The sequence below is a fragment of the Pieris napi genome, chromosome 11, assembly GCF_905475465.1.
Source record: "Pieris napi chromosome 11, ilPieNapi1.2, whole genome shotgun sequence".
In the NCBI taxonomy this organism is placed as follows: Eukaryota; Metazoa; Arthropoda; class Insecta; order Lepidoptera; family Pieridae; genus Pieris; species Pieris napi.
The window spans coordinates 6,642,740-6,664,492 of NC_062244.1; the positions used below are offsets into that span (position 1 = coordinate 6,642,740).

At 31.2% G+C, this 21,753-nt stretch overlaps 1 protein-coding gene across 3 annotated transcripts in view; it reads right to left on the reverse strand.

The window, feature by feature from the left end:
• Nucleotides 1-21,753, reverse strand: part of LOC125053603 (atrial natriuretic peptide receptor 1-like) — a 140,454-nt gene that overhangs the window by 36,073 nt on the left and 82,628 nt on the right. Inside the window, exons 2-5 of one of the 3 annotated variants that reach the window (XM_047655026.1) lie at nucleotides 16,352-17,216; nucleotides 15,952-16,145; nucleotides 8,211-8,421; nucleotides 96-210 (exon numbers count right to left, since the gene is read on the reverse strand). In XM_047655026.1, the coding sequence (XP_047510982.1) occupies nucleotides 96-210; nucleotides 8,211-8,421; nucleotides 15,952-16,145; nucleotides 16,352-17,165 (1,334 nt within the window). In that variant the 5' untranslated portion in view covers nucleotides 17,166-17,216. The remainder of the gene's footprint in view (nucleotides 1-95; nucleotides 211-8,210; nucleotides 8,422-15,951; nucleotides 16,146-16,351; nucleotides 17,217-21,753) is intronic. The other 2 variants (XM_047655028.1, XM_047655027.1) reach the window with 2 other exon arrangements.

A 21,753-nucleotide genomic window follows, 5' to 3' on the forward strand; every position in this document is an offset into this window, starting at 1 on the left:
GTAAAGTAAGAAACGAATAGTGTGACATATCTTTTAACAGTAATCACAAACATTATTCATTAAACTGTAGTATACAATGTACATTTCCAACTCACTTTGAAAATAGTTCTATATTGAAAAAAACGTATTCTCCTGAAGACACCATATTGAGGTCATCTGCAGCAAGCATTATTTCACGTACAGTACTGGGATTGGCACAGAGTACAACAACTGTAACAAAAAATAAGTATTACATAATGTGGTTATATTTTTATACCAATTCTGTTCATAAAAGACGTCAAAGCTTTTTTGATAAATAAAAAACGGAACAGACGTGGTTATTACTGAGAGCAGGTAACAATGTTGTATGAATATTAAAACTTTAGCAAAAACTAAAACCATTTATGTTCAAGAACATAATGATCACCTAATTTTGAATAAAAATAATAACCAATGACAATATTTGCGTGTGAAGGTAAGTATCGGACACCCGGATGGAACGAAATTCCTTTCGATTAATTTATATGTTAATTGGTATCATAACAGTATGATAGATTTTCTCGACACCAATCTTACGACGAAAAAAAAAGCCAACATCACGAGGTGTTCCCAGGCGGTCACCCATCCAAGTACTGATCTCGCCCGACGTTGCTTAACTTCGGTGATCGGACGAGAACCGGTGTATTACAATAGCAAATAGCAAAAAAGTGTCGTGACAACTTGTCGTAAGAATTTTTTCCGTCTAGTCCCCTTTCACAACGCGCGATAAGGAACTTCGTTCCAAAACTTACATGCGTTCCACTTTATATTATTAATAATATTTAAAAAAATCATATTTTGTGTAAAAAAGCGGTGCACATTGCTTAGGTGCACCAAATCCAAAAGCGTAAATCCTCACATCTGCATAAAACAAAGTCGGGATAGTTACACTATTTATAGCTCGAGAAAGTTTAGACTTCTTATGATTACAAATCAAGGCTCATTCATTGACTGTACATATACAAATTTCGGGTAACGTTGTTTTGACACTTGTTCAAATCAGCTTGACTAATTATTATTAAACTGTACATTGTATGTACATGTATGTACATTTGATCGGTATGAGAATAGGTCTAATGTACTAGGTGAAATTTGTGCGCATTATAACTTGGAAAGCAGATAGAAGTATTAATGATTATATATATTTTATGTCAGGAAACAGGACGATCAGCGAGGACTTTGGGTCGCTGCACTGGCGGAGTAAATCTGATAAAATATTTGACTTCCAACTTCGTCGTTATAACACGTTTTTTATTAAACTAAATTTTTTTCAATAAAATTAAGCCAAGCGTTTGCCTGCAAATTACGCCTGTCGAATAAATTTCCGTTGACCTTTTTTTTAGAGATCGTCGTGTCAAATAACTCGTAGGGATGATTTCCATTCCTTAACGATGCGAATAAAATATATATTTTTTGTAAAAATAAAGTCGTTTTAGGCCACTTTTCAATTGCTTAAATTAAGAACATTGCATCGTTTATCTATAAAAAGTATTTTAATCATTAATCAGAAATTTAATGTTGGTTTAAGTCTTAAGGTTAATTGTAATGGATTCAAGTTTCCCAAATGGAAATTCTGCAATAAAGAAGCTTCACTTTAAATAAATGATGATAGTAAAAAATAATGTGTACGCATGGCAATTTTTTTTCCTACATGTTGAATCTATTGGGGTGCAAAAATTTGCAAACTAAATTTAACTATGCATATAAAATAATTTTCTATGACTAAACAATGAAAAGATTGCAAAAAACAAATATCAAATATTTGTCAATAGTTTTTCCTATCGTTTGACGTAAATAAAACCGCACGTGCCGGTTGTCTCCTGGTATTAACTTTCATAACAAAAACTTCAGCTCCTACTCAAGAGTTGTCACGTACAAGTGTCGGATATAGGCCGACTGACCCAAGATAACATTTACTCAGCTTTGAGCTATTTCGTGGAACCTGTATTCTTTTGGAACAATGGTTTCATGTATTCAGAAATTAAAAGTAACGTAACTGGTTATGTACGACAACGAAAGGTTCGGTGGCCGTATACACAAATTTATACTAAAATAAAATGTCCTGAGTATACACCTCGTTTCAATATATCCTTAACAAGAAGAAAGGCACACAATTATAAGTGGTGAGAATATAGAGAAATTATATTAGTTTGGGAACAATAGACTACCTAGGTTAGTTACCTACTGATACCTTCTCTTACAATATCGGGCGAGTTAAAATATTTTAGATCAAAATTTATGAAACTAAAATTATATACTATTATTAGGTTATATATACTATATATAATAAGTTTAAAATATCGATTAAGTTTTCACAATTCTTTGATGATGCGACTATTTATCCAATTTTTTTTTTTTCGTTTTAACTTAACTACCCTCTAACTTCTATCTCTTTTTAGCACAGTGGAAAGAAAAAAACAGACAAAGTTACCAGAAAAAGATAGAAATGTAAAAGTAAATGAAGAGTTAAACGAGTTCATTTACTTTGTTTATTTTTTTTATTAATAAAATCTCAATAAACCTATTATTGAGATTTTATTAATAACGACTAAACACATAAAATTCAACCTGAAAAATCACTGAATTTCATTTGCGTAACTGGATAGTTCAAATACAAGCGTAACTTATAAAATTGTAATAATTTAATTTTCATGAAAAAAGAAGCTGGTCTGGAAGAAATAAAACTGTCGTAAGTTTAAGGGTAAAAAGTAAAAAAATATTCTTCAATCGCGATACAAATGTTATTTCTAAAAGTTTCTGGTGTTTCTGGATCTATTTACAAAGCTATCGTTTGGAGACTCACTGATACTCGTATTCATACACTGAATAAACTTCTATTTGATTTGTGTATTTTGTTAGAGAATTGGGACGAAAATCTCTGATTTTTTTGACAATGAATACTATTCATTTTTAGATGATACTGTCTCAATAATGCCATCTATTTGCTCTCACGCGAGAATTTACTATAGAAACACCTCTTATTGCAATTTAGACATTTAAATATTCTTTCAAAGAATATAACATTGTAAGATTTTAAACGGCTGGGTAATGTTTGTGCATATACCGTAAACGATAAATAGTCAGAAGCTTTTCATTTATCAAAATAGTGAAAGTATGGAATTGCTTACGCTTGATTTAGGTCATTTAACAATCGGATAATTCAGATATAATCGCCTTGATGGTCTCAAGGTTAATGTTACCAACATCAAGTTACTAGTCAACGTTAATATCATAAAAAAACTATGAAAATATAATCTAATTAAAACAGCAACAGCTTTTACCTCATAAAAAGCGGATAATAAGGCACGTCTTGATGCATGTGTCACATACATCATCAGATCATATAAAAAAAACTTGCGGGAATCTCATAATCTATCTATCTATATACCGCACGATTTGAATCATCTTATAGAAAAAGCGACATTGTCGAACTCCAAGAGGTACGGAGTACCTGCCATATATAGTTGCGTATTCTACAATGGTCCATGCCACCATAACGTCACCTCGTTAGTACGAGTACAACGCCATATTCTTTAAAAAATCTGGAAAACATTACGTAAAACAACTGAATGGAACGAATAAATCTCCGTTATATTACTCGTTGAAAAGGTCAAAGGATCGCAAGCGTCAAATGCAGCGAAATTAAATCTATTCGAAGTGGAATGGGTTGGGTTAACGGCGACTTCAACGAATATAGACTAATATAGACAGGTTAAGAGCTAATTTCTAAAGTCGGGTAGACTTACTTCAGGTATTTTTATGTAGCGCCCATGCTATGGAAACTCATTTTAATAAGAAATCTATAGATATACGAATGATTTAATATTACACATTATTTTAGAAGAACAATTGTAAACTTGTATGTGTACTTTGATTAAACGGTAGAATGATTTGCAAATTTGAAGCACAAACATGTTGGAATTTAAAAAATAGTTGAATAATTGAATCTAATAAGATAAACAAATATTTGAATAGAACGATAATTAAAGACACACAAAATCCATGCCCTCATATTAAGTAAACAATGAATTAAATCATACAAAAATATTCTAAATTTGTTCTTAAGCCTAAAGATAAATATATCGAATGTTTCATATGGTTCAATAAATTATCAGTCTTGTATAGTGTCTATTAAAATTAAGTAAAAATTAAGAAAAAAATGAGAACACATTGAAAAATAAAAGGCGTTTTAAAAATATTTCCGTTTTGAAGGTATCTTAAGAATCTAAAGCCTTCCTCTTTTCTATTTTTTTTTGGGTCAAATTATGCTTACGCAATACTTTTTTTCAAAGTTTTTTTGTAAAGTACCAAAAATAAAATCACGTTTATGTAATTTATTTGTTTAACGGCTTAATATTATTGATCGTTAGTGTTGTCAGATCTTTTAAAATACTTCGTGTTACCATGCGAATAAACGCTTGCAATACCTAGTGAGTTATGTTTAATATCCAGTATTTTATATTCCCTTCAACTACATTTTAATGAACAAACTTATAATAAGTGGACCTCCACTCCATAATATACCATTCATAAAAAACTAAATTATCTTGAGTTATGTAACACACGTGTACACACAGGAATGTTTTTAAGAATTTTAAATTTATATCGATATTCTTAATTGTATAATTGGATTTCGTTGTCGCCTCGATTATATGCCAAACAAGGTCAAATTGTTAACCGTAACTCTCAAATTGTTTTTTTATAACCATTTAATATTATCCCAATACCATTAAGCTAACAAAGAGCTCATAAAAATTATTTTAAAGTTAATTTAAATTGAAACGTTAAAAGATAACGATTGTCATATTTTAAGCTTAAAAGCAATTTTTCAACCTTAATAAGCATCTTGAAATAAAAAAATTTACATAATTAAAACATTTAAAGAAATTTATATCACACTCTTGCTTACTTAATGTTTAAAACATATTTTTGGTAACTTGTCAAGTCACGGTCAAAATTAATAATTATAATTATATAAAAGGGACCGTAAAATTGTATTATATGTAATACACGTCAAATTGTCAGTGAATAAAACAAGGGGAAATCTCGTTTGACCATATTATGAAAAATAATTACAGAATTTGTAATTATTTAATGATTTCAATGTAATTTTTTCAAGTCGCGCCTTTCTTGAAGCCTATTTAAAAAACTAAACAAAACCGGAGTTAACTCGTTCGAAACTATATTTGTTCCTTTCCATTCCAAGTGGCCTCATCCGTGGTTTAATTACGTGGCCTGTAGATAGTAAATACTTGAGACTTCAAATTATGCAATACTCCTAGATCCTATCTCGCTATATACTTATATATAATCAAATCCTCATAATCAATGTAATATAAGTTTATGCCAAAATAACTTCATAAAAAAAGCATTGTATGAGTAAAAATAAATTCAAAGATGTCACATATGATGTACACATACTAACGGATCCGGATGATCCAATCACTGTAGCTAACAATAAATTATAAGCCGCCCAATTCAATATAATTCAAACTTTGCGCACCTGTCAAAGATCGATGACAATGCAAAAATCGATAGACGAAAAATATGGCACAGAGCGCCCCACGCTTTTTCACAATAATACCAGTATTTTTTGTTCATTACCATTTTCAGCCTAAATTAGGAATTATTTTTCACTTTTTAGTTTGTAGTTTGTGCTTTAAAAGCGTGTTTTTTAGTTTGTTTAAACTATTATTTATATTTTAGTTAAAAAAAATTTATTCTTTTCATATTTATTTTCGGATTATTGCATTGTCATCGATCTTTGACAGGTGCGCAAAGTTTGAATTAAATCTGCCCGTTAAAAGTGGGTCAAAATCGAGTCCGAAGGAGTCGGTTACATACATACATACAGGTGAAGCTAATATAAAGCGTGTAAAAATGGATAAAAAAGGTATCCTAAGGATATAAAGAGAAGCAAGGAATGACTAGGTAGTCGTTTAGCACGACGTAATAAGGAGAGTCGGGGTAGAATAGTATAGAATACCGAGGGAGAGCTCATAATGGCGACATTCGGAGGAGGCCTTTGTCGAGAGATAAGCTGATTAGTTGAAATGGTTTACAAAAATACTGTAAATTGTTTTTAAAAAAATGTCGACCAAAAAAGGTTATTTTATTTATATATACTCGTGTAACAATATATTTATACTGCCAGATTACATGAAGTTTTATTTTCATCCTATCTTTGTTATCTAAGTGAAAGAGGTACGGTCTAACATTTCAGTTACATTTGAGCGTGCGTTATAGTTCGCACCTTCCTCTACCACAGAACTTGCTGATCGTTGAATCGTTTAGCTAGTTTTGTCCGCATCGATAAGAAATAAAACCTTTTCTGTGTCTTTTACTGGTTATTTGTTTCAACAAGGGACAGACAAATGCTAATACTGATTACAATAAATGTGTATACTATGCTTTGATATGATAATCAACTTTTTACATTAAGAATTTATTTATCTGTAATAGTACATACTGTCGTTGGGAGTGAGTTAAGGGGTTTTGGCAGAGTAGCTTAAGAGATGATATATAAAGGTAAAGATTTAGAGACAAAACAAAACACAAACTATGACTCATTTTTGACGTACGCAATCCATAGTTTAGTCTAGCCTTCTTACCCTTCAGACGTGGGTTGATTAGCAATAAATGAGTTTGTTGGGTATAACATTCGCGGAGTGTCTTTAAAAAAAATAAACGATGCGATTTACTAAAAGTGCTCGTATAAAAGGTAATATATCGCTTAGTGATTGGAAAACTTTTGATCGGGAAAAAAATTAAATGCTTAGTTAAACGAACTAAGAACGAAAAGTTTCTTTGTTCTAATTAGAAATATGCTTCTGTAAAAATCTTTCAAACACTAACGATTAATGTGTGTAAGATCTTGACATGCATAAATAAATAAAAAGCCTGCCGTGTGGTCAAATAATCTTGCTTTATAGATTTTGTATATGTGTGAATAAAATGGTTCCAAAGTACCAATTTTGATTTACGTCCAAAATCCACCATCCAACCATATCATTGTGTATTTTACCTTATTTCACCGTTTGATTAGCATTTAATATATCGAATGCTTCCAACTAAGCTATGGTCAACCATTGCTTAAATTGAAGTTAAGATCTGAACTTAATTAGCGCGAGCTTTTTATGTTAATTTGAGCGAATATGACCGTTGCTAGGGAAATAAATATAATTAACAAAAAATCTTTATCTGGCACGTCACGGTTGGGAAATAAATTTATGTGAAATAGTAATTATTTCTGATAAGGTAGTAAAGCTCTAGTTAAGCCATAAAGTAAATTGTCAGTTATATGATGAAATAAAAAATAATTAAAGCAATAATTATCAACAAATTTATTAAATTATCGTAATTCTGATTTCAACGTTAAATTATTCTAGAGGGTATAATATATAATATTTTAGTGTTGATTGATGGCTAAGGTTACTTTCACAGTTAAAAAAGTAGTGAACAATTTATTACTTTAGGTTTTTAAGGAGACCAACGCGTTTAACACAATTTTACCAAACTTATTTGGGATTGAAAGTTTCAAAAACTGACGTTTTACATGCTTTATATCAGGCATGGTTCTCTACAATCAATAACTGGGATTATCGCGATTAATCCAGTAGTAAAAGCCAATTTTAAATGTTTTATTACCGCTGAATATTTATACAGTTTTTTTTTAATTATTATATAATGTACCTTTTAAAGTAATTAAAACTCAGCCTTTTTTGGTTTAAATTGGCCTTAAATTATTTAAGAAACAATTTACTACACAGCAATACAAATTTCTCAGAATCTGAATCGGTGGCTTGATCCCTTTGAGATACCTTTTTGGTTAAAAATTTTCTTTAAAGACTTTTTGGATGTACTTTTTTCAAAGATTTAAATATAAATATTTAAAGCAATAATTAAATAATAGTTTGAAGCTTCCTTTCACCGATCAAAGCAAAGATTGATTCGTCAGAATACGTCTTAATGATTACCCAATCGACTTTATGGTCAGGTCAGGGTTCAAATCTAAAGCACTCTTCGGTTATAACCAAATAGAGCTTATCGGTGAGTGAAATCAGTTATCATTTAACCGTTTAATTCATTCGATACTATAGATTAAATATACAGACGTAGAAATAGCGTATGTATACGGTTGTTCAAGACGCATAAATAAAGGAACTCAATAAAACACCTTTCCATTTACTCACTTCTCGTCTTTAAAGATAGCTTTTGTAGTATTTCCTTTAATTTCGACGATGTTGTGTTTGTTTCGTCGAACGGTACGATAGGTATTGTGTCGTCTCTCTTCTCCAATACCGTGAATATTGCGCTGAGAGTGAGAAAACAGGGGCTGTTCCCTTTTCCAGCTGACAATTTTGTGTTGTGGTATAGCATGCCCAGCTTCCGCCATTTAAACTCCTGAAACAAAAACATATGTAAAGATGTGTAAGTCGTAAAATTGAAGATAAAATCTATACGATGTCGTAATCATATGTATACAATGATGATTCATAGCGAGAAAGCATTTTACCCAAATTTTAATGGTAATCTGTAGTAGGGGTATATTTATCAAAACGATAGTAGTAATTAAAGTTTTTCTTTTTGATTGTACGTTTTTTGCCGTGTTCTCAATGGTGTTGTTACATTGGTACGCTGAGAGTTTACTACGAGTGTCAAATTAATACTGCGCACTTCAGTTGTTTATGGTATCAACTATATGTTATTTTCATACAATCATTATTATCAACTATATTTTTTGTATGTTTAAGTTTTAAATTTAATAATTACGTGTGTGTGTGTGTCTTTTTTAAATATTGCCACCGCTTCGTTAGTTGCGTAAAAGGTAATTAAATTATATTTTCTAATATTTCTATTTATATATTAAGAATAGTGCAACTAAGCTACGGAATTTAAATCCCGATTAGTTCATTCAGGAATCATATCACGATCTTGTTCACGACTGCGATAGACAAAATATTAAATTGTATTTTGTACATCTAATTATGTTATTTCTTTAAATAAAAAACATTCGGCCTTATCATAAAATGTAGACCTGCCTTGCGATTCTGTAACTCACACAGCGGTTTTCACAGCGGCGGTCGCGTTCAAATCAGTCGTCGCTGCACGCTGTGAGAATTCGAAAAATGAGTTTCAGAATCGCAAGGCTGTTTTGTTACTATTGTTACCATCTGTTTATTGTATGTGTTTGAAATTCGTCGCGCTTCTCCATTCGTTCCAAAATTCATTAGAACGACACATATTTTGTGTTATTAAGTAATAGTTAATAAGTTGGTAGGGACAGAAGGCCCCAAAAATATCGTTTTTGCGGAAATCAAACCTAGGACCACTAAAGTACAATTGATTCAGTAAGTTATGGAGGCGAGATTTTTTAAATATAAAACAAATACAATTACATATTAAAGAATTTATTAATCAGATGGATATTGAACAATATATAAATAGTCATAACAGAAAGCCGGTTATTAATAGATAAGAATGTATTGCAATGTGCAAGGCCATTGGATACTAAAGATTATGTGAATATTATACTAAACATTGTATTTATGTACGCGAGTATAACTGGATTAACATGTGAAGTAATTGATTTTTTAAATTTGAAGGAGAATAATAAACAAAAGACGAAATGGCAGGTTTTGTTTGATTGACATTGGTCGAATAAAACTACGGATCGTGTTTCGTGTCAGTGACTAGACGAGAGATGATCTCTTTCTAATCTCTTTTGTCTTTCCTTTGTCTCACCTAGTTCTTTCTAGACGCATCATAAGTGTAATCCTTTTCTGAATCTTAAATCATAAGCATATATAAAAATATTACTACTATGTATTACTATTTCGTAGGTTTAAAGTTTAAATTTTTGATGTCTTATGAATTATCCAAAATAAAGGTAAAGCGTATTGCGTAAACACGTTCTTATATCAATAATTATTAAGTGTTAATGCATATACAAACACGACGATATCGTTATAAAGACGAATATCTATACAGCATAAAGTCGATAAGATTTTAAACTTGTGTCTTTATCGGTTTTTAAAGCGAAAACCATATAATTTTTTAAATTATGTACCCTTGCAAGTTGGTTAGAAAAATTAATTCAATCTTCGAATAATTTACTAAGCATTTTACATGAAAATTGATATCATAATATGTGTAATCTTGTGTAGCGCGTAATACGATATTTCCTGTGATACGGTTAGCAAATAGCTATTAATTATTATTCCCTTATCTAAACCACTATTGGTTGCTGTTTAGATTTATATGCATGATGTTTACATACTTGATATTGATAATTGCTGTGATATTTTGCGTGATTAATTTTAACAACTATGTACATCAACTCATAACATGTTTGACGACGCCAACATCATCGAATTCATAAAGTGTATCAGGCTGAAATGGTTGGGACATGTGCACCGAACTCACAACCCGGTGGTTTGGTTGTCAAGGACCTCGAAACAATAGGGGTTCGAAGTTGGACGCGGGAAGCACTGGATAGATTGCTATGGCGAAGTGCAATTGTGGAGGCTTCGGCCCACAAGGAGCTCTCTAGCCATTGATGATCATGATGAAAAAAAAAATTATACTTGAGTTGGCTTTAAGCGAGAATGCTCGTTGATACAATGGTGAAGCCACACCCGAAAATGTTAAAAAGTAATGTATTTTAACAACACGTGAAAAGTACCAACTGAATTTACTTTTTTAATTTGAGGTGAGGTTATGCCATACATTATCAATAACTACGAGTACAACAGTTGTTTAAAGAAGGTAAACATAAAAACTATAAGACACAAATATGGTACCAAATTCAAATATTATGAATTTTATCAACACAATAACCTCAATAAGAAAACGGTGCGAATAATAATGTTTGTCAATCGTCGCGCTTTGTTTAGCACAGATTATAGGGAATCGAGCCAGTCCAAGTGTGCCAATTTATTATAATTTGTGCTATATAGCCACGATGATCATATGCATACTCTATGCATTGCGATCTGAATATTTTTTGGTAGTGGATCTATGGAGTTTCTAACCAGTGAGGCCGATATAGGCAGATATCATTATAGTATCATAAGTAAAATTATATAATAAACAATGTAGATATTATACAATAAATATTTATATATTTTATATTAGAAAGTCGACAGGAGCGTCAGACAGATAAGAACAATTTAATATGCATATATTATGCGAAAGTCGGAAAAATAAGCGAACAATCGACACATTTCATATAACTGAATACAATCTGGCACCTAAACAGGGCACGAAACATCGTACAAACACGAAAATATTTCTTTGCTGATTGTTCATTTCCCTTAAGGAAAGAACCCTCGTCAATTTGTAACATCAAACAAAAATTACTTCAGATAAACTCTTTAAAACAGAATTAGAATCCACCATCCATATCTCACTCATTTAATTTATAAGTTTCTCAAACAATATAAATTGTTTCAAAACGCAGCGAGTTGTAATTTATTTGTGAGTTTAAACTAAGATCAGAAATAACTATTTTGGATCAATCATTATATAAGTATGATGCACACAGTAGATGTGTTTTTAGGAAAAAATGCACATAATGAACCATTGTCAACCATTTTTACATGGAAAACAGATAGTAGACCAGTGCCGATAATTTTTGAAACCAAAAAAAATTACAGTAGGATGAAACCCATTAGAAAAGCAGGGGAATATGATCAAAATGAAAGGAAAAATAAATTACGGTCGATCTGAGGTCGGGAAGGGGTAGGGGGGGGAGTTTTAAGGGTAAAAAACGGTTTATCTCGATTTCCGGCAAAACTACAAGTCCTATCGAAGAAAGTTAAATGGCAAAGTTGGAGGTAATGAAAAGATCTAAAATTTTTGTATCTACACATTTTTCACATAACCTCAAAATTTATGTGAAAAATTCAAAAAACCAAATTTTTGGTTTTTTATTTTTATCTTTTACAAAAATTTATTTTTTTAAACGAAATTTGGTGAAAACTTACCTTATTATGTCCCAAATATACTGTAATTTATTTGATTAAAAATATTTTTTTTTTCACCTTATTTTGAATTAATATCGAAAAAACACCCTAATTTTCAATCGAAAATTCTGACGTCAAAATTTCAGCTTTTTTCAAAGGGTTGGTGTGCTTTCAGTTCGTTGAAATCTCTAATTTCCTATGGTAAAAAAATATATATATATTACCATAGAAAATCTTCTCAGAAAATGCAAAACATCGTATGCAGTAACGCCCAGACCCGTCATACCCTTCCCTACTTCTCTATGAATCTTCTTTAAATTATAATCAGATGCCTATTTATTACTATTTTAAGATATCTTATATATACCTGAGTGACCTAAAAAAAAAGTTTAGCCTTTAGATGGGCTAAAATTTTCGTATTTCATAGAGAAGTAAGGAAGGGGATGACAGGTCTGGGCGTTACTGCATACGATTTTTTGCGTTTTCTGAGAAGATTTACTATGGTAATATATATATATTTTTTTACCATAGGAAAGTAGAGATTTCAACGAACTGAAAGCACACCAACCCTTTGAAAAAAGCTGAAATTTTGACGTCAGAATTTTCGATTGAAAATTAGGGTGTTTTTTCGATATTAATTCAAAATAAGGCGAACAAATAAATATTTTTAATCAAATAAATTACAGTGTATTTGGGACGTAGAAAGGTAAGTTTTCACCAAATTTCGTTAAAAAAAAATAATTTTTGTTAAAGATAAAAATAAAAATCCAAAAACTTGGTTTTTTGAATTTTTCACATAAATTTTGAGGTTATGTGAAAAATGTGTAGATACAAAAGTTTTAGATCTTTTCATTACCTCCAACTTTGCCATTTAACTTTCTTCGATAGGACTTGTAGTTTTGCCGGAAATCGAGATAAACCGTTTTTGACCCTTAAAACTCCCCCCCCTACCCCTTCCCGACCTCAGATCGACCGTAATTTATTTTTCCTTTCATTTTGATCATATTCCCCTGCCTTTCTAATGGGTTTCATCCTACTGTAATTTTTTTCACTTTTTATTTATTTTGAAGGCTATCTGCACTGGTCTATAGGGCTTGGTCAAAAATATAAATTGACAGTTCGTGTCGACAAATCTAGTTTTCGATTTTCATACAAATTTAGTTTTCGATTTTCTACCTACAAGTCCAGGTGGCTATGTCCAGGTGCCCCCACGTCGCTATGTGTTAAGTGAACTATTAGGCATAGACTGCGCAATTTGCACAGATTTCGCAAACATCTACGAATTCAATACATTCGAGTTACAAGATGGAAGTTTGCATGAATGTTAAACATTGTAAAAAAATCGGTTGTCTGTAAAGTCGGTTTACTGACGATAGTTGAACGTGACAACGTCATAAAAATATTGATGGGATGGTTGCATTTTTCAAAAAATTAAATTTTATTTGTTTGATAGGTATTTTGTATGGATATAGAGAAGGAGGCAAATGGAAATCACAATTGAATTGATCAAGTTACATTTATTTGTACGCATAAATACAATTATGTCAATTTTAAATGGAACGCCTCAGAGCGAGGTAACGCCGCATGAGTCATGTTTTTTCGTGCGTGTAGCCGGCTCTATCGAATTATAAGACGTTGTCACGTCAAAAATGTTGTTAAACTTCTCAAATGCCACTAAAATACGTTGGTATATAAATTATTTAAAAAGAGTTATTTATCATATAGTTAAGGTGTAGAAAGGAGTAAAGAATTTTTAATATTTACAAGTGAAAGATTTTTAAATTTGTAGTGTAATAAGTACACAAGTGTTGTACGTAAAAAATATATGTAATTTATGCATTTCCCAATAGTTAAACTAATGATGTAAACGAAATAAAAACTAACGACCTTGACACGAAAGTAATAATAAAATCATTATTCATATAAATTAATGGTTATTGCATAACAAACTTATCACAAATTTAAGACTTAAATTTTTTTTTCTTAAATTTAAATATGTAGCACTAAAGATAAATAACAACTTTATTGTAAATAAAGGTAAAAATACTAAATCTATCTAACTCTTCTTATACCCAAATTTAAAATACTGTTTCAAAAAATAAAAGCAACGGTCCCTTGTTATTTATATAATTTCGTGGAATGCGTAAGGGTTTTTTTTTATGAGCGACCAATTAATTATATATAGCTAGTTATATACTATATTATATTGTTAATATATAACTAGTTTATTACATATTTAATGGAAGGACACATATTATGAAGATAAGTGAAGATGCATAAATTAGCCGAATTCTATCAATTTTAATGTAATTAAATACTTGTCTTCAGTGTCACCCAATCTGAATTAGTTTTCAGTAGTTTTCATTAAAACTAGGACCTCCAAGTGTTCTCACTTTGCGCAATCAAATAAACCATAGATGCGTATCTCTTTAAAAAATGAAGGTTTGTATAATACAGCCTCAATTTGTCAACTAAATCCTAAAAACCCCTCTCGGCATACTCACATTTTAATAACACTTCAATAGTAATAATTATATTGAGACATTGGTAGAAATATCAAATAATAACAGTATATCAATATTTACAGCCATCGACAACACATACATCGGTGCAAGAGTAAATAGTAGAATAGTATGTTTAATAATAAGTTACAACAATAAATAAAAAATAAATCAGTGGCGGTACAACCTCTTTAGTTCTAAGTCTCAGATTTCTGAATCTGTTTCATGATCATTTTTCAATCTAATAGGCAAGTAGGTGATCAGCCTCCTGTGCCTGACACACGCCGTCGCCGCCGTTTTGGGTCTAAGACATGTCGCTTTCCTCACGATGTTTTCCTTCACCGTTCGAGCGAATGTTAAATACGCACGTTATAACAATAATAATTTCAATACATGATTATAACAGTAAATTAATTCGATTGCTAAAGATAAAATTAGAAGATATTATGCTATTGTGAAACAACAACAATTAGCGGCCTTCCCCATCCTGTTCGATAACGTGACAGCAATCATTTTCCGAATTTTGTTTTAATATTGGCCTGATATTTATTATATTAAAAATATTGGTATAATTAAATGTTCAAGAAGGTTTCAGTAACAAACGGATATAAACGCACCCAGAGACAATATTTTTATTTCATATCCAATTATAATAATTCGATAAAAACTTGATCCTAATAATAACCTAAACTGTCTTTAAAAATGGAGTGATTTATCAAAAGGTTTAAATGCCAATTAGTAATTAATCCATAACATAGTGTAGCCTTTGAAATCCATAACAATAGAGTATTAATTATCCTCGTTGGTATACAATCACGTGCTATTTTGTTATTCAAGTTATGCAGACGTTATGTATTTACGTAAGAAAAATAATTTATTCCTGATTGTTTGGCCAAACAGCCAATGGCAAAAATAGTAAAACGATCTAGAATTGTGTATGACATTGGTGTAGTGTACTAAATTGTGATTTGAATTAAGAGACCATTATAAAAATGTAAAAATATTGTTTGCAACATTCCATTTAAATTGTTAATTTATTCTTACCTGGCAATTTATAAAAGATAATCTATGGCAATTTGAAACAGCTACAAACCTATAGATTAGGTGTACTTTTTTTCAAAAAGCAAATAAATACGTTCGGTTTTCGATTTTAAGATATTTTCATTGCTCCATCCCACGTTCCAGAAATACTAATTAATTTCACCTTTCACAAAGGTACTTTGTATTCGGGACAAATTATTCCTTCTTTAAATACCTATTACGTGCTAACGCTTTAAGCATTTTCTATTTCTGACTGCTGTGTAATATAATAAATTAACGATAGCTCCTAACCACACTTATAAATAGAACCGCGAGGACATAATGCAACATAGAAACAAAGCGGACAATTACGAAAATAAAACACACAATAGTTTAGAAACGTATTTTAAAATACAATCACAACATTGAGAGAGAGATTCAATTACCTCAAAAATTTTTCGAATTGCGACGCCCGCTTGGGTGTAGCTGCCCATCATTCTGGTCAAGGTCATAAAGGTCGGGACCTTGTAAGTAAAGGCCTCGGCTTGGGCACCGGCTGTTATTACTGGAATGTTCCACAGACCAGCGTACCTCGCCACAGGAGCGATAACATACTCGCATCCTGGTCCGATAAAGGCATCTGAAATGTTCCCCTGTGTTATTCTATATACATATTTTGTCAATGAATATTAGTTTAAAAGCTATATATACGACTGCGTTCTGATTTGCATAGAAGCTATTTTCAAACAATCAGTTTTAAATATATTATTTTCATTTTATATTTCATATCTAGAACAGAAATATCACTTACAAAGCCTCAAATTAAATTATATGATAACAACTTACCAGCTGATCCGTTCACGTAGAACTCAAACGCTGCCAAGGGTCCATCGACTGATGAACATCTTGTGTCCCGATAGTCAACCAATATTTTCCAGCCTGGTAATGGGCCATCATCAGCTGTTAAAGCTGGTATAGCCAATTCCACTATCGGCAAAACTTTAGCCAACGAGAACACTTCTCCAGAATCACCGGGTAATAGAACACCCAATTTCACAATTTTATCATTAAACCGATGCCTCTCCGGTCTAAGGTTGAAATTTGTGTGTTTTACACAAAAAGGTTTAGACGCTAGATCGTGAGGGAAGCCGATAGCGCATGACGAGTCATAGATGGTTCTATCTGTGTAATCACGATCAATTGTGAAGTTTGAATAATCTCTCTTATTTTTGTACCGGTTAGAGTATGCTTCAGTTGTTTCATCGTCCATAGAAATATTCTTAAGCTCAGCATTAAAGCTCTTAGATAAACGCGGACGTCGCAATTTACCCACAATTAAATTAACATTATGCCTATTAAGTTCAATATTTACACTTTTATTAACACTAACTTCACACACCGTTATCACATTTAAAACACATACATAGAAAACGAGGAATGATAAAAGCGTTGAGACTTTGACATTTTTTACTTTTCCATGATGGCTTTTAACCTGGTGTGTTTGAGCATCGTCCATATTTTGGAATTGTATTTCATATTGTCTGTCATGTATATTTCGTCTTCTTCTAAAATTTGCTGGATTTGCGCATAATTTCTTCTTACTTCTGAACGTTTCCACAAAATATGACTGGAGAATCGTCGTCACGATTCCCTCTGTCATTTTCCGAGTTATTTATCTCATATTTCAGTTTAATTTTACTTCCTGCGTCATCTGTTAGAGATATAAAGATTTTAACTCGAAACGGTGGTCGTTTACGATGGTCGTATTCTACATTCGACTGTATGAATAATTTCTGTTTCACGCAAAACTGGTAAGCAATAATTTAAATAGGATGTGGGTTATGTACGGGGTTAATAGTTTTAAGTATACATTTTGTTAAATTTAAGATAAATTCTTTATACGCTTATTCGTTATTGATAACTTTATAAAGTACTGCATAATTAAATGCTATGTTTTTTGTGTCTAGATTGAAAATTTTAATTTATTTTTGCAAAACCTGTTTATGAATAATTAGATGCGTCCTTCAGAGTTTTATGTGTCTGTTTTTAATATCTGTATGTTATCGTCACGCTCATAATGTTATTTTAAGGTTTAATTTAAAATATTAAATAAAACTTATATTTTCGGCAGTAACTTTTTGACGCATAAGAATTATACGATTGAATTTCAAACTGTGACAATCTTAACAGTGATACATTTTTACGAAAATATGAAAAGTGTGATAATAATACGTTTTCGATTCCGGTGCTGAAATAAATAAACGAAAAAGCGTAAACAAGTGTGGAAATACTACCTTTGCGCCTCATTCTATAAAAATATATTGTCTGTTTCCTATACCCATTTACAAACAGACGATTAAACCGAAACAATTCTCTTATACTTATTTAATTTTTTAATGTTTAAGCGTCTAAATTCAAAAATATTACAAAGACCCAAGGTTGACTTTTCATATAATAATTTAACCAAAGAATAATTATTTTAGTTAGATTTTTTTGTTATTACACAAAATAACTGATGTGCCCTTTAAATGATTTTGTTAAAAACAGTGAACGCTAGTGCCTCCAATGGGGCCGTCATCCTAACTCATCCTCAAATACACAATTTATTTATTTTTATCTTACTTTAAAAGTTAAGTAAGGTTCGATCTGGTTCGACCCCAAAGCCTAATTAAATCGGTTTAAAAATATCGTAGTTCTATAAAAAATTTATCGCAAAAAGTAATACCGACGAATAAAGTTTAATTACATTTGTTTGTATTAGATTTTTTACTTACATTTAGTACTCAAAATGCATGTAAAGTTTGTGAGTTTGTAGAATCTGTAGTAAAAATTACAGAGAAAATTTACCTTGTAATGCATGTAACAATAATCCAATAAAAAAACGAACGCAAAGCATCGTATACAACTGTTATCGTCTTTTGTTTGAAAGGTACGAAGGAGGACATGACCAAAAACTAGTTCTAAAAATATACATGATTTATTTTTAGACAAAACCTGAAGTCACGGCCATTTGAGTCGTTATAAGTAGTACAGTTTTTGTTTAATATTTTTTAGTATATATTGTGCTTGCATAGTTCATAGAGAAGTCATGGTTTCTTACTAATATTTCGTAAAATATTACACTTCTAAAGGGGTGTCTCTCAATCAAAGGTTAAAGGAAAAGCAATAGATATTTCTTTGTAAAGGTCAGTTAATTTAACTTTAATGTGTCCAAAACAAAAACATTTAAATGTTATTTTGGAGGATAATACATGAGAGATCCGGCAGTCATAAAATATCGTAACTTTATATTTATTACGTGACGTCGGATTAATCCACGTAGGATTAGTCTTATTCATTTTTTGTCACGTTTATTTGTTTGCAAAGTGACATGAGATTGATAAGGACAAAACATTGAAGCTTGTCAAAACCTAATTTTTATAAATGACATCTCGGCAGATGAGATGAGCCTCAATAACAAAACTTAAGGAACAAAACCTATTTCATACTTGCTTATTGGATTTATATCTAACATAGCAAGGACATCGTAAAAAACTTTGCGAATAACACATTTACTTCAAGCTTCGTTAATATTTATTTAAAAATTTAATAAATATTATTACAATTTTGTTCTAGTTGCGCTGATAATTTTGAGACATTACCTTACTATTAATTTATTAACTCCTAAATATATATAACATATTACTTAATACTCCATAAAAAAATATTACTAATGGTGATGTATCTTTTCACCTACTCAGTAATTTGACCGCCAGTTTAGTAGTACATTTCTTGATGTTGAAATAACTTTTATTCCTGTGACAGAAGCAAACATTCATTTGTTTTGTCTTGTTTATAAAAGTATTAATTATTATTTGACAAAACTATATAATTCTAGCTGTTATTTCTTTAACAGTTGAGTAAGTGCGTTTATTTACAGATTTTGACAATGATTTGGAACAAGGATCGTGATTTATAATTAGAACATGTTACTGCGTAATTGGATGTTGTTGAATTATTTTGTAAACCAAACTTGAGGTATTTTGTATCAAAACTATTGCATAAAAACATTCTGCGGATGTTTAACCATATTGCTCTGAAATCTAGAATCTGAAGCTGGAGAGGCAGTAAAAGAAGATAAGAGTAAGAGGAGATCAACGACCTGATAGGCGAAACTAATATAATTAGTGAAGCTAAAGTCTAAAGACTCCGTTGGACTGTCAACTTGAGAGAATGGAAGAAGATTTTTGTTATTTCTTTATTTTCTTGTTCCTAACTAGGGTTGCCTGGTCTCTACCATCGCTTGTTAGCGATAAGGCAGACCGTTGCCTCCTTAATAATACATTTCACTTGTAGTACAAGAAGTAAGTTAGCTAGTGCGAAAAGTATTACAACCTTTTTAATAAAACAGTATAATTGCACTGGCTTTACGATAGTACTCGTCCCCTTTCATCACAGCGTAATCAGAATTTGACAGAAAGAGATGAAAGAGTACTTTAGTTAAAAGAGTAGAGTAAGACTGATTTAGTTTTAACGAATAAGGCGATATTTGTATGAATAAATCGTTCGTGGTCATACATATGTATAAGAAAGATTAGACGTAATAAATAGTTATGTTCTGTTATCTCTGATTAACCTGAGGTTAAGATGTGGCCTCAAATATAATCTCACAGGAAAATAGTTTAATGAATGATATTATTCACTATCAAGATCAATGTTGTGTACGTTCTTTATTAGATAAGTTAAATATCCTATTTTTGTTAGACACATTATATTATAATATTAGTACTACTTCCTCCGTGATTTTGTTAATTGGTATTATGGGTTAAATTCACGACGAAACAATAACTATTTTTGAAGTGAAACTTCTTTATCGGGGTTGGAAAAAAATTTAGTGTAACATTTTTCGGTTACGCGTCACATGTTTCGGTTACGCGTCACATGTTTCGGTTACGCGTCACATTTGACCGTTACGCGCGTTGTTTTCTCGTCCCTACCACGGTTGATTCGAAGAGATTCTAAACCATTAATAACAAAAATTTATAATAACTATAACAATGATACTAAAAATTATATTACAATTTATGAAATTCTGTAATAATCTTAGTGGTAATAAGGTAAAATGAAATAGTTGTATTATTTGTATTCAAGTCTGTGATATTAACAGCCTTTTGTTAAACTTTATCTAATTTAACTTTATTTAACCAATTTCTGTAAAGTTAGTTGCATATAGATAATTTTTCGAAAAATAAGGTCATAAAGAAGTTTCACTTCTAACGTGTGTACACTAGTACACGCACATTTTTTTTTTATATTTGTAAGTTCACTTTGTATAATCTTTATTTATTTCTCAACAAAAACTTAGGACATAATCAAGTGACAGTTATATACTATTATTATTAAATAATTGTCTTACTTCTGTTTATGGAAAAAGCTAGTTTGTGTGAGACTGGTGCCTGCTAAAGGTAAGAGTACCTGTGTTACAGGTCATCAGACCTCCACCACTTCGGATCGACAGAAGGTCTTATACAATACAATATATAAGGAAACCACATGGCGTATGTGTATGCGTAAATTACGTGTATGTGTGTGCGTGTGTGTCTGTGTATATTTTATTACTTAAGTGTTAATCTAATAAAGCTAAACCTAATATACTAAAAATTTATTCCCTATTATTAACAAAGATTAGCATCAACTTTATACTCAACTATTTAATTATGGTAAGTAGGTAAGTACGTAAGTCAAAGTATGCCTGGCATACACTGATCACCAACTTAGAAAATGTCGTCTGCTAGACGGAACTGCAATAGCAATAGTCAACTCCAGTACCTAATGTACCCGAGACAACTAAGTACTGAGTAATCGGCGATTGTGTGGACGTGCACGCCATCATGGACAGTCATTCCTTTGATGTACCGACACAAAGGCGATTACGTACATTTCACACATTTATGCCCTCTACACTAATGTGATTTCCTTTAGTCGGACATCATGGCCCAATGTGAAGAGGTAAAGATCACACTTTACTAATTAGACCATCACGTATAGGCGGGCCCTAAGGGCCTAAGTGTAATATTGCATACAATGTCGTTTTGTCAAATCGTCGAAAAACTAATATTTTAAATGCTAAAAATAGCCTGCGTAATATCAGAATACCAAAAATAAAAGTTTAAAATCGTCTGATATTTTTCGCGTGCCGATTTATAAGTTACATATCTACTTTTGGTGAACAAAACAGGATTGGAACCTCATTATCCCTTCCGTAAAAG